General features: G+C 43.3%; 1 protein-coding gene across 3 annotated transcripts in view; it reads left to right on the plus strand.

The window, feature by feature from the left end:
- The window catches only part of CNTN5 (contactin 5), a 667,536-nt gene that overhangs the window by 646,690 nt on the left and 7,603 nt on the right, over positions 1-13,243 (plus strand). For all 3 annotated transcript variants that reach the window (XM_053385671.1, XM_053385670.1, XM_053385673.1), the window contains 4 exons: positions 1,061-1,170; positions 8,516-8,702; positions 9,110-9,222; positions 12,624-12,792. In XM_053385671.1, coding sequence (XP_053241646.1) covers positions 1,061-1,170; positions 8,516-8,702; positions 9,110-9,222; positions 12,624-12,792 — 579 coding nt within the window. The remainder of the gene's footprint in view (positions 1-1,060; positions 1,171-8,515; positions 8,703-9,109; positions 9,223-12,623; positions 12,793-13,243) is intronic.

Below are 13,243 nucleotides of genomic sequence, written 5' to 3' on the forward strand. Positions count from 1 at the left end.
CATCTCACAGCAGATTTGATGGTCTCTTTTTCCAGTCCAAATCAATAAAAGCTACCATTCCATCTCCATAAACTTTCAGAAAATTATACCAGAGCTTATTCATAGATTGTGCATTCCCAACCTTTTCCTGCAAATTTGCATTTTAGTGTCTAGCATTGGTGAAAGCCCAGTGAATAACGGCGTACAATGCAACAAAAAAGCAAGCATTTGTTTCTCGTATTAAGCAAAAAGACTTGATTTCTGTTCCCATATGGGGAAAAGCTATTTATATTTTGGTCTCCTCACTTTCCATTTGGAGCAACACAGTTCTGTGAAAGGGAAATAATTTCCACATTTATAGAAAACTGCCGCCCACCATTTTGAGGAGCTTGCAAATTATTTGTCCTGCCGCAATCTTCCCTGACAACAAGGTAATTGCTTCAATGATATAAAATCCAGGAAATGGCTTTCAACGCACAAATCTTTGAATTGCATAAAACAGAAAACAAGGCACACTTACGGCACAGACCATCATATTGGGTGGAAAACATCGAAGCATAATATTTCTCTGACTCCATAACATTTCTTGTTTCATGCTATGAAAACATAGGAACTTTGGTTTGATATGTTAGCCAGGTGTCATATTGTGACTGCATTGCGACTATTTTACTGTAGGCCTCCTTCAGTGCATGTTTTGAAAAGTTGGCTATAAATGCTTTAATACTGGAAGCAACCACGGTAATAATCTTCCCACGCACCACATCGATCATAAACGCTTAGGATTGTGCTAGTTTGTCACAAAACATTCAGGTGCATGTGGGCTGTGGCATAGGCATCGGAGTTCTCAATAGCCCATCTCTCTGGGCCTGTCGGTAATAGGGATATGAACGGATGTGACATAAAGGAAAGCAATAGAAATAACAGTTTTCATTGTGTCGCTTTTGCTGATGCTCAGGACAACTGTGAAGTTTTATCCCCAACAATAAGAGAGGCTAAAGGGAAAGTACATGACAAATTTGGCTCTGCTATTTTGTTCCAGCTGAAGTTCACTATTTCATTCCCCCCCCCCCCTTACCTACAGAACCCAGCGCTGCTCCAACTGATGTCCAGGCTACAGGATTGTCTGTTTCGGAGATTCTCGTTGCGTGGAGACATAGCAAAGAAAGCCTGGGAAGACCTCAGGGATTTGAGGTATTAATATAAAATACAAACTGTGATGGGTTTTGCTTTTGCTTCCCTAACCCTGTGGCCGGCTAAAAGGATGATGCGGTGAAAGCTCTGTCCATTTTTTAATAGTTATCATACAGCAGTAACAAAAGGAGAGGAAGTTATTCAGACAGGGCTGGATTACCCATTATGCTGAGTAAAGTATAGAATCCACAGAGCAGGTTTTCGAGACTTCAGAGGCTATTCCGATCGGCGGCATTTTTATTTTATTTTTGCAATATATATTTTTTTTCCGGGGCGGTTGGCTGCCCTGTTTCTTTTGCAATTGTTTGCTGCCATGTTTTGTTAACAAAAGTGACAGGAGAGATAAGTCCCCTGTGACCTACTTGGAACAACCGCAGGTCTGCTGTGTTTTGTACTGAGGGGTATATTGCTAGCAATTGTCCGCTTTCAAAGGCATCCTTGAATGGCAGTCAGAGCTATCGGTAATGTGGCTCTGGGTTTTCAGCAAAGAACCGCCAGCATTGCTTCTGAGGTTAATGCAGGCTGGTCATTTAGCATCCTCTAACTTTGTACTTTTCCCCATTGAGAAATGCAGCTGGGTGGAGATTTGTTTGGGTTTGGTTGTTGTTGTTTTTTAGTGGATTTTGCGTCTTTATTTTATATTTATTTATTTATTAGCAAATTTATAATCCACACTTTTCTGAAGATATAGCAAGGCAGAGTACGAGGATATGAGGATAAAATTATGGTGGGAAATATAATGCCAGACTAGCATACCGTCCAACATTTCTCTGATAAAAATAGGGACATCCTATTTATTATTATTAGGGACGTGGGTGGCGCTGTGGGTTAAACCACAGAGCCTAGGACTTGCCGATCAGAAGGTCAGCGGTTCGAATCCCCGCGATGGAGTGAGCTCCCGTTGCTCGGTCCCAGCTTCTGCCAACCTAGGAGTTCGAAAGCACCTCAAAGTGCAAGTAGATAAATAGGTACTGCTCCAGCGGGAAGGTAAACGGTGTTTCCGTGCACTGCTCTGGTTTGTCAGAAGCGGCTTAACCCACAGTGCCACCCGCGCCCTGCTTTTTTGGCATTACTGGTGCCTTATTGATTCCCCTACCTGGAGATCGGCCATAGCTCAGTGGTAGAGAGCATGCTTTGCAGAGTTCAGTCCAGAGCATCTCTAGGTTGGACTGGGGAAAACTCCTGTCTGAAACCTTGGAATGCCAGTCCCAGTCTTTGTTGACAATACTGATGGACCCATGTTGCGATTGGTACAACACAGTTTCCTATGTACTCCCACAAAAAACACTGTAATCTATAGAAACATAAAGTGTCTTGCTGATCTGTCTAGTCCAGCATACTTTAACCTGACCATGGCCAGCCCTGGGTGATCATAAGCAAAAAATACAGGAGATACAGCTCTCCCCTTTTGCTTGTCTCCATCATGTGGCAGCTTGAGGAATGCTGTGCAGAGGCTCCCTTTAGCAATCACATTCCTACAATATAGGAATTGGCTCCCTGACCATGAATCTGTGTATTTTTCAAAAAGCTATTGAAGCTACCAGCTGCCACTGTCACGCTTTTCCACTAGAAACTTGCCAGACTCAAAGGATGTTTAAGTTGAACATCAATACTATTAAAATCCAGTTTTGAAAAGTGAATCGTGACTATGGCAGCACTGAAAATTTCTTCAGCATTTTTATTTTTATTTTTTTACCATTTTCTCTCAGTTAATGAGAAAATGAACTGCTTCTGAGAGTTATCAAAGGGGAGAGAAAATTTAAAGCAACATTGTCATGGTAGGATGGTTGGGGCTTTTGTTTTGCTTCCCTGACTATCAAGATGCCTGAGAGGGCTTTGTGAGTATCTGTCCTTTAATTCTGCAAATAATCTCTCCCCAGTGCTCTGCAGCCTTCCTGGGTGCCCATACCTCCTGGAAAGCTCATGATATCTCCAACTGGGCTTTCTTATAAGCACAGAAAGGCAGGGATGGTGCCCTCACGTGGCACCTGTTTGTTGTTATTTCTTAAAGCAGAGTCTTATTACTGTTATAGAAATAAATGTGGGGGGAAATGTAAGGTAAAAGGAAGAACTTCCCTTTAAAAACGAAGTAAGTCAGTGCATTGATCTCGGGTGCTCAGTCGCCAGCCTTCCCAGCTACCCTCACTTTAAAGCCTCACTTTAAAGCTGAGTGTAACTTCTCATAGGGGGCCTTTGTCATATCAGGAAGGTTGCAAGAGTGCTGGAGAAATGTTGAGTGCAAGGGAAGTCATAAGGTCAGCTCAACCCTGTAGCCACCAAATTATAAAGAAATTCTAAATTGCCCTGGGAATGAGACTGAAAACTGGAGGAAGAAAATATTCACAAAACTGCAGGGCAGGTTTCAGCACTTCATTCGGCATGACAAAGCCATGTCCGATTGGTGTCAGTGGGACCCGAGGTAGCAGTCCCATGCCCAAGAAACTTGTATATATCAATCTGGTGTAAGTTAGGCCGGCGTAAAACTACACCAGATCCAAACCCTATTCAGTAGCAACAGTGGCTGCATGTTCCATTTTGCCACTTGAGGCAAAACAGGAAGTGCCGCCTCAGGCGCCTGCCCCACAGAAGCAGCGCTAGCATTGGCAACCATTTTAGGTGAGATTGCACCAATTTCCAGCAAGATCCCACCCAAATTGCACGAGCTCTCATGTGCTCCACAAGATCTGGCACAGTTTCAGTGAGGTGTTGCTGGAAATTGGCACCGTCCAAGCTGAAATCAGCACCAATGCTTTCCAAACAACATCAGCACAGCAGGCATAACACTCAGGAGGCATTGCCTCAGGGTCTTCTGCTGCCTGAGAGGAGGCCTTATTGTGCCTCATTGGTGTGTTGGCTCTTAGTAGCAGGGCGGCGGCGGCTGGTTTGCCGAAACCTGGCAAGGCTACACAAGCTTTTAAAACAGTGCTCGACGCTGGGTTGCCAGGTCATGTAACTAAGCTGAATAGGCTGAGGAGCCAACCAGAGTCCTCCCTCTCTGGTTCCACCCCCATCATGCCACATCTGAGGGACTTACACCACTCTCAGGTCAGCTGACTGAGCGCCGGCTGAACTGAGATGAACAGCTTACACCAGCTGAGCCAGAAATCCAATGTATCCTAAGCTTTTCATCCCAGAAGGTCTTGCCACAGGAGTTTCCCCTTAGTCTGGATCCAACCCTGTGTATTCCACAAAGCTCTACCTTTTCATAAGGCTGGCTTTCAACAGCTAGGGTTATAACGAGTAGCATGGCAAGGGCAACGCATATATATCACATGCAGTGTTTTGTTTATCGTAGGCATTTTTATTATGTCTATTTGTCCCAAGTCCAACGCATTACCTGAGCTTCCAAGTCCTTTGGGACAGCTTTAGCTGCAGGGGGGGGCAAGCAGAGATTCACACCTTTGCTCTGCTCACCCTGAAAAATTGCTAGCAGCTGCAGATTGCCTCTATGCCCTGGCACTGGAAGCGACTGCTTGAATCTGCGAGCTGCTGCATAATTGGGCTGTAAGCCTCGTTCTCTGAGGAAATGTTGTCTAGATAATTATGAGTAGCTTCTTCAGAGCCAAATTGCCCTCTGGATGAAATTGGAATCAATGCACAGTCTTCTTATAGGCCAGCATCATGAAAGGAAAAGGCTGATGGACTGGCGCTGTCATAAATACATCCATCTCCCCAAAAGTGGGACAATGGTGCCTGTACGAGGTAAAAGGAGTCAGATACAACAATAATAAATAGGAAAGTTTGAAAAAAACAAACTAACAGGTACAATTCCCTTTAAACCTAATTCACAACACCAACTAATTACCCGCAGCATACTTAAAGCACTGTGATGCCATGACTTCCCCCAAAGACTCCTGGGAACTGTAGTTTGTTAAGGGTGCAGAGAGATTGTTAGGAGACACACACACACTCCCAACAGAGCTGCAATTTCTAACGACCTTTAGCAAAGCACAGCTGTCAGGGTTCTTTAGCAAAAGCCATCACTGCTAAAGTGGTATAAGAATGCTTTAAATGTGTGGTGTGTTCCTAGCAGCACCATGGACTCCCAAGGGAAACATGTATCTTTCACTGGATTTCAGAAATTATTTGGTTGCATCACCTTGCTTCAGTGTGATCCCATTGACAAGTTCCCTTGATCTTGATTTCCGCACTTAAAAATAAATGCTCAACTTTGGAGGTTAGGGAAGAATAAAGATATGATCCCCTTTAATCAATGGATTGATGAGATGCCAATACTCGCAACATGTGAACGGACAACTTATAGACACGGGCTTTGTTTGGACAAATATATTGACATCTGGAACAAGTTTATATAGAATACAGTAGGTTATCAATAATCATATATGTATTAGGACAATAATACTATTTATATATCTATATAATAATTATATAAATGTTATATTTAGTGTATTATATTCTTTTTTTCTTATTGTATCTTTGCACTATCTTTCTCTTTTGTTTTTCATTCATTTATTTTCTATAGCTGAAATTCTTTTAATAAAATATTTTTTAAAAATAAAACTGTGGCGGTTAAGGGATAGTTACATGGGACGGGGCCTTTTCGGTCATTGCACCCAGGCTTTAGAACTGCTTCCTTTTAGAGGCCCATTCCTAGTCTTTCAGGTGCCATGTAAAACACTGTAGGTTTAGTGGGCTTTTGGAAAATAAGGTTAGCTTTTGTCTGCTGTATTTTCTCCTGCTGATTATATTCTGTCTCCTTACTGCTGTGTGTCTGTATGCATATGTGTTTGGGTGTGTATGCCAATTTCCAATATTATATGTTCTTCGATATTTTGCGAGCTGCTTTGAATGTTCCTTTTCCTTTCCTTTCCATATTTTGTAAGCTACTGTCTCCTTTAATATGTGTACAGTGCCTAGAAACTTTTAGGCGCTTCGGAAATAAATCACCACCGCCATCAACTTGGTAGATGTTTTGCTGAGCAAAAGTCAGTGGTGGGCAGGGGTTAACCTTGACATAAGCAATTTTGCTCGCTGCAAAGCCCGACGTCTTGCAAGAAGTTGGTGCCTACATTGAACGGATTACAAAGGAACTAGTTGGTATTCATGTGCTGCCAGCGTAGCCCCCCAGAGAGTTGGGGGGGGGGACTCAGCAAAGGCAAGCAGTGACTGCCACAGACTTGTAAACATCAAAAACGATTTGGGCTTCTGTGTGCAAAGGAAGGGAGGCGATCCACAGAGAGGGTTCTTCCTGAATTACATTTGACAGAAACGAGTTCCTATCTGAGTAACTCAAACCAAGCCCACAGCCCGCCTCTCTGTCCCCCAGCGATGCTGCTCCGGTATGATTAACCCACTACAAGGTTTCCTCAGGTGTTCTGTCATCTCCAATTCATTACCCAGGCTCAGAGCTTTCTCGCTGCGCCAAAGAAGGAAATATTGCTTGTGCCATTTCCTCACACGATTCAGTTCAAAGCTTGCCAGGTCTGAAGAGTAAATTTCTTGGAGAACCCACCAGAGGTGGGCTGTCCTTGAATCCTCTGAAGTACTTTTGACTTCCTGTCAGCACTCATTCTTGCTCACTCAATCTAGCTCCTCAACACAACAACATCCCATGCTGTGGTGCACTGAATCTCAATGTTCTTATAGACAAATTCATGGAGGATAAAGCTACCCATGGCTATGTTCCACCACTGCTGTTGGAGACAGCAATACTTCTGAATGCCAGTTGCTGGAAACAGCAGGACGGAGAACTGTTGTTTCGCTCAGGTCCTGCTTTGGGGCTTACTGTAATCATCTGGTTGGCTGCTGTGATCCACCAAAGATGTCCTTAATGTGCTAACAGTGTAACACCCTGTTGCTGGGCTGCTGGGAAGGGTATGTCCAATCCCGCTTGGAAGTGAGTTGTGGTTTTCCTTGAGACCTTTTCATTGTCAGGAGTTCAGCCTACACTCGAGTAGGACCCTGGTAGAGACACATGCCTGACTGGCATGTTCCCTCCCTCCTGGTCGATCGTTCAGGAGCTTCATAAGCTTTCTTCACCCTGAACATCACAGTGACCGATGCCAACCAGCACCGGCACACTTAGGGAACCACAAAGTTTGCGCATCATGTGTGACAGACCTCAGCAACTCAGCATTTTGGCTAATCTACTTTATTTACATATAAACACACACAGGGCACTGCAACATGGCTCCCTCTCTCTCTAGCATCAGACAGCAAAGAGAAAAAGGACAAAGGACAATAGTCCCACTTCAGGAAACACAGTAACACAAACATCCTGTCTCCGTCACTTCCCACTCTGTGGAGTCAAAACATATACCATCCTGTGAAAGACAACAATCCCATGACTGCAATCATGGAGCAGGAATTCTAACATCCATAAGGTGGCTGCATGCCCTACTTTACAATTCTCTCAAAGACACCTTCCATTCGAAGTGCTGTCCAATCAAAGTCCAGTTTAAGGATAAAAGAGTTTCCCATCAGCAGATAGAAGCACTTGAAGAGCAGACTGAGCAGCTATGCAGATCACCGCAGCCTTCCCCACTATGATGAAACGCATTGTACTTCAATCTAAATTACAGTAATTATTTCTGACTGCTAGGGACATGGTTTAATATAATTATTTATAGGTGGGAATAAAAGAAATAAACCTAAACCAGCATATTATTATGGAGGGAATGTAGCCATTGGAGACCAATGCTCCCTGAATTTGTCTAATCCTTTCCCAAGGTGTTTGTCACCATTATCACAATTTGTGGGAATGAATTCCATTATTTAACTCTGTGCGGTGGGAAGAAGTACAGTTGTACCTCGGGTTACATACGCTTCAGGTTACATATGCTTCAGGTTACACACTCCACTAAGCCAGAAATAGTGCTTCAGGTTAAGAACTTTACTTCAGGATAAGAACAGAAATTGGGCTCCGGCGGCGCAGCGGCAGCAAGAGGCTCCATTAGCTAAAGGGGTGCTTCAGGTTAAGAACAGTTTCAGGTTAAGAACGGACCTCCGGAACGAATTAAGTACTTAACCCGAGGTACCACTGTACTTCTCTACGCCTGTCATGAAGAACGTCTCCACACTGGCTTCATTGGAAAACCCCTGAATCAAGTAATATGAAGGAGAGATTTTAAAATGTCTATTCACTTTCTCTACATCAACTGTAATTTAATACACCTCTGTCTTATACCCCCACATACTAAACTGGAAAAAAAAAAAATCCAAGCATTGCAACCTTTCCTCTTAGTGGAGTTACTCCAGTCCTCTTGACATTTTCTCAAAGAGGGCTGTACACTCCATAGTGCTATGGACATTATGAATGTACATAATTAGGGAAAGAACCCCATGAGTGTCGTGGTCAATCGCTCACACAATTCTCCATTGGCAGGTTGGTTACTGGAAAGATATGGAACAAGAGGAAGCGGCTGAAAAGACCAGGACAGAAGGAAATGAGTCATCCATCATTCTGACAGGGCTTGAAGGCAACACATTATACCACCTGAGAGTGAAGGCGTACAACTCAGCAGGGTATGGACCACCCAGCAGCGCCGTCCGTGCCACCACCAAGAAATCTCGTAGGTTCCCAACTCTTCTTCTCCTCCTCATAATGTACAGCCCTAATAAGGCTTCCATTCCTTTCTCTTGGTCTTCCTTTCCTTGTGGGAGAGAGGTAGATACTAGATGCTGAATAACAAAATAGGGCTGCTGTGTTGTTTGGCTTCAGGAGCTCACTTCAAAGGATCTGTATTCCAAGGAGGACTGAGAGCATTTGAGATTCTCAAGAAGTTACCTTTCAGGAAAATAAGGCCAACAGGTTTTGGCATGGAATAGGAAGGGGAGATGAAACAATCCAGTAGGTATTGAAATGACACTTCTGGAACAAGAGACTATGTCACTGAACTTTGTCTGGCTCTTTGGGTGCTCTTGCCAAATTTTCAAAAATGTATTTCAAAACATTCTTTGTTTTTATCTTCCCTCTCAGCTCCTAGCCAAGCGCCAAGCAACATTATGTGGATACAAGATGGCTCCCACGTTTCCTTGGGATGGGAACCTGTTAAACCTTTAGCTAATGAATCAGATGTCATGGGATACAAGGTCAGTTTCGACATATCTACCATCTCGTTCTCCGGAATTCTATGTTCTTTCATTCCTCTCTTTTTCCTTATCTCACACTGTGCATTGCAAGGCTCTTCAGCACTGAGAAGCCAAAGTATCGAATTCGCAGGCCCCGATCCATGTGTCGGTTTCCATTAGCCAAGCCTGTATGTGCTTAGCCTTCTCAAACAATTAGCAATTGCACTGATCAGCTGCCCGTTGGGTAGGGCAAAATGTGGGGGCTTAATTCTAGTTCCTCCTCTCAAAAATAGCAGATCAGTGCTATTTGAAATTTCCAAAGCCGTTAACCATAGTTTCCTGGTTGGTACAAAATGGGAAACCATGGTTTATGGAAGATTTCTTGGCTTGTTTGCACCTGCCATGACATAAGCATTTGAGGGAAGGGTAGCCAATCAGCTCATTCTTTCTGAGCTAATGAAGCTAAGGTATTGTCAGGGACTGACTGGGCACTGAGGAGTGGTGGTTGGATACTGACGAGTGGGCGCCAAGAGAAGGGGGGTTAGAGACTGACTTGGAAGAAGAGATGAGTGATCCAGGGGAGCTTGTAACAGCCTGGACAGGAGAGGCAGAAGCAGGAGAAGCTGCAAGAATGGAGAGTGAAAAACAGGTGCAGGAGGAAGGGGAGAGAGGTCAGGCTGGTGGAGAGTTAAGGGCTTCCACAGCTCCTCCTCCTGCCCCCACCTCTCCTGGGCCACTGTCTCCCAGGACCAGAAGAGGATTGAAATGGGAGGAGCAGAAGTAGATTACATGCAAGTAGAGTCTTAGACTGCTTGGGGAAGATACATAAGCTGAGGTCAGGTTAGGGTGAATTTTTGTCACGGCAACTTCCTCATCGGCTGTGCACCTAAAAGTAGCTGAGAGACGTAGGACTGATGGACCTGCCTTTTCCTAACTTGTAAGCGCACTTTTGACAATAAAGATCATCGCTATTCTACAATGCCACTTCCTCTGCCAATATTCAGTCATACAGGATAATACAGTGGTGCCTCGCAAGACGAAATTAATTCGTTCCGCGAGTCTTTTTGTCTTGCACGGTTTTTCGTCTTGCGAAGCACGGTCAGTTGCAACTGCACCTCTTCAAGTGCTTTAAAGAAAAAGGAAACAAACTCGCAAGACGTTTTCATCTTGCGAAGCAAGCCCATAGGGAAAATCGTCTTGCGAAGCAACTCAAAAAACGAAAAACTCTTTCGTCTTGCGAGTTTTTCGTCTTCCGAGGCATTCGTCTTGCGAGGTACCACTGTAAAATGAATTCATTTTCGGAATGGAACAAAACCAATTATACAGAACTGATCATACAAAGAACAAACGTCACTGGAACACTGGAACTTTAGCGGTTAAACAATGTCTTTCAGCTTGGAATTAAACAAACTAATTAATAAGATGTTGCTGTTGTTGCTATTTTAAAGAATTAAACTTATAATACTTCATTTATTTATAAAAATTTCTTTTTTGGGGGGGTGAAGTAGAATTCTGTGTTTACTCTGCTCTGAACCCACTGCAGTCTATTGACAATAAAGAGTTAATTCCTTCCTCTGGACCTTCCTTGCCTGACAGCGCCATGAAGGATATGGTTGTGGAATCCCAGCAACTAGACTGGGGATGGGGGTGGGGAATCGCTTGCGTAGAACATGCCTGAGCATGTGGTTCCTCAACGCATATGCACACAGAGGCCTTCTTCCACATGGGCATCAATGGAAGGTTGTTCTCTCAGAGCTGCATCTTGACATGAAAAAGGAAATAGTTGAACCAGAGATCCTGTAAGGATGGATGTCTCAACCCTACTTCCTTTCCTTCCACCCTCCAGTCGCCATCTATTTCCATTTCTCTTTTAAACATGGAGTTCAAGCAAAAGCACTACGTTTTTTAAGGACAACCCACCCACGCCTTAAAATCAAATTAAATGCCTTTATACCTTAGTATATTTTGGATATGGTGATTGTCAACTGTGGATTATGAACTGAATAATATATGCTGCCTGATGCCGTTAAGGCAGCCCCATTTGACTATTAATAGGAACAGACTGCAGTGAAATCCGCGCTAACGCTTCAATTTGATAGTGTTTGCAGTAGGATTTAAGGAAAGCCAGAAACATGAGGTGTTGTAAATGCCATTAAAATTAATATTTTCGTTATGGAGCAGAAGTGCAAATACTGAGATTTGTTATGATTGTGTTGGGGATATCAGCAATCTGTACTCGTAGCATATGGCTTCACTCTTCCATTTTTGGTGCTTTGGAGAATGAGAAGCTCTTTACCCACATAAGTGGTTTGAAAATGGTTATTGGATCACACACACCCCACAAAAAAAATGCATGCACTTTTTCATGTACATCCAGTTGCAATCTCAAATGCATATACAAATGTGCATATACACTTTAGCCAAATGATCTCTCCTCCCTCCCTCCCAGTGCCAGATTTATGTATAAACTAAACAAGCCCCCCAAGCCCCCAAAAAATTAAAGGAAAAAAAACCTGGATGAACATTTCGAAAATATAAGATAAAAAATAAAACCTACATACAGCAACAGTATATATTAATAATTATTTCACTATTATTATATTTCTTCTTAATTGTATTTCACTATTAAAAAACTTCTTTTTAATTGTAATTCAGTTCAACAATTATTTTAATAAAATACATATTTTGTTATGTGCAAATGGCTTTAGATACCTATTAGGTCCATAAATTACCATATAGCATATATTCAACACAAAAAACAGTGACAATTTGTTGTTGACAAAGGCAGCTGGACATATAAAGGGCCCCATTATCTTCAGTAGCTTAGGGCCTCATCAAACCTAAATCCAGCCCTACTCCCTCCCTCCCTCCCTCCCTCCCTCCCTCCCATTTAATACTTACATACTTCCAACAGCACTCAAGACAACATATACACTCACTGTCCAGAAGGTTCATATCTTACATTAATTGGAAAAAGGGTAGCAGGGCAAGAACTTGCACATGGTTCAGAGTTCAAGAGCATTTTGCTGGCTTGCAACCTTCCTCCCTTTCGTTTCCTGCCCATGTCCTCCTTACATCCCTGGTGAGTGTTAACTACAGTGCTCTGCCACTATTTTATCAATCACCATAAAACCTCTTCTCTAACTCTGGTTAGTATAAATTATGGTTAACACTGATGGAGATGCCAAACGTGAGGTACCTGCAGTTATCAGCCTGATTCCAACATTCAGTTTCATTGAATGGCATCAGATTATTGGGGGGGTGGGGACGACCTGTCTCTATCCACTCTTTTCATACCATGCTTAGTTTCATACACATTGTCCTTCTTACTTATTCCAGTTCTCAGTTGCTTAGCCCTTGCTTTGATTGCCATGTTCTTCATTGGATGCTAGATATTCTACAGCTGTTCATATTGTCCGCAGGTCTTGTTTAGGCAGGAAGGTGACAGCAACAGTCAAGTCATTGAAACACAGAAAACATCTGCAGTGGTGCTTCTCCCTGATGTCGGGGTCTATATCATAGAGGTCCGCGCAGTCAGTGAAGGAGGGGATGGGATGCCGAGCTCTCAAATCAGGGTACCATCTTTTTCAGGTAAGGAAGTGAAATGTACAGTAGTAACAACAACAACAACAACAACAACAACAACAGTAATTTATTATCTATACCCCGCCCATCTGGGTTTTCCCAGCCACTCTGGGCGGCTTCCAGCATAATATTAAAATACAATTGTCTATTAACCATTAAATGCTTCCCTAAACAGGGCTGCCTTCAGATGTCTTCTAAAAGTCTGGTAGTTGTTTTTCCCTTTGACATCTGGTGAGAGGGTGTTCCACAGGGTGGGTGCTGAGAAGGCCCTCTGCCTGGTTTCCTGTAGCTTGGTTTCTCACAGTGAGGGAACTGCCAGAAGGCCCTCGGCGCTGGAACCTCAGTGTCTGGGCAGAACGATGGGGGTTATTGTGTTGTCACCATTGTCATACCACAGACCAGATGTGGCAAGCTTATCCATCTAAATTACACATCCTGACTTATCAGTGACCGATAT

Source organism: Podarcis raffonei, chromosome 4 (assembly GCF_027172205.1).
Source record: "Podarcis raffonei isolate rPodRaf1 chromosome 4, rPodRaf1.pri, whole genome shotgun sequence".
In the NCBI taxonomy this organism is placed as follows: domain Eukaryota; kingdom Metazoa; phylum Chordata; class Lepidosauria; order Squamata; family Lacertidae; genus Podarcis; species Podarcis raffonei.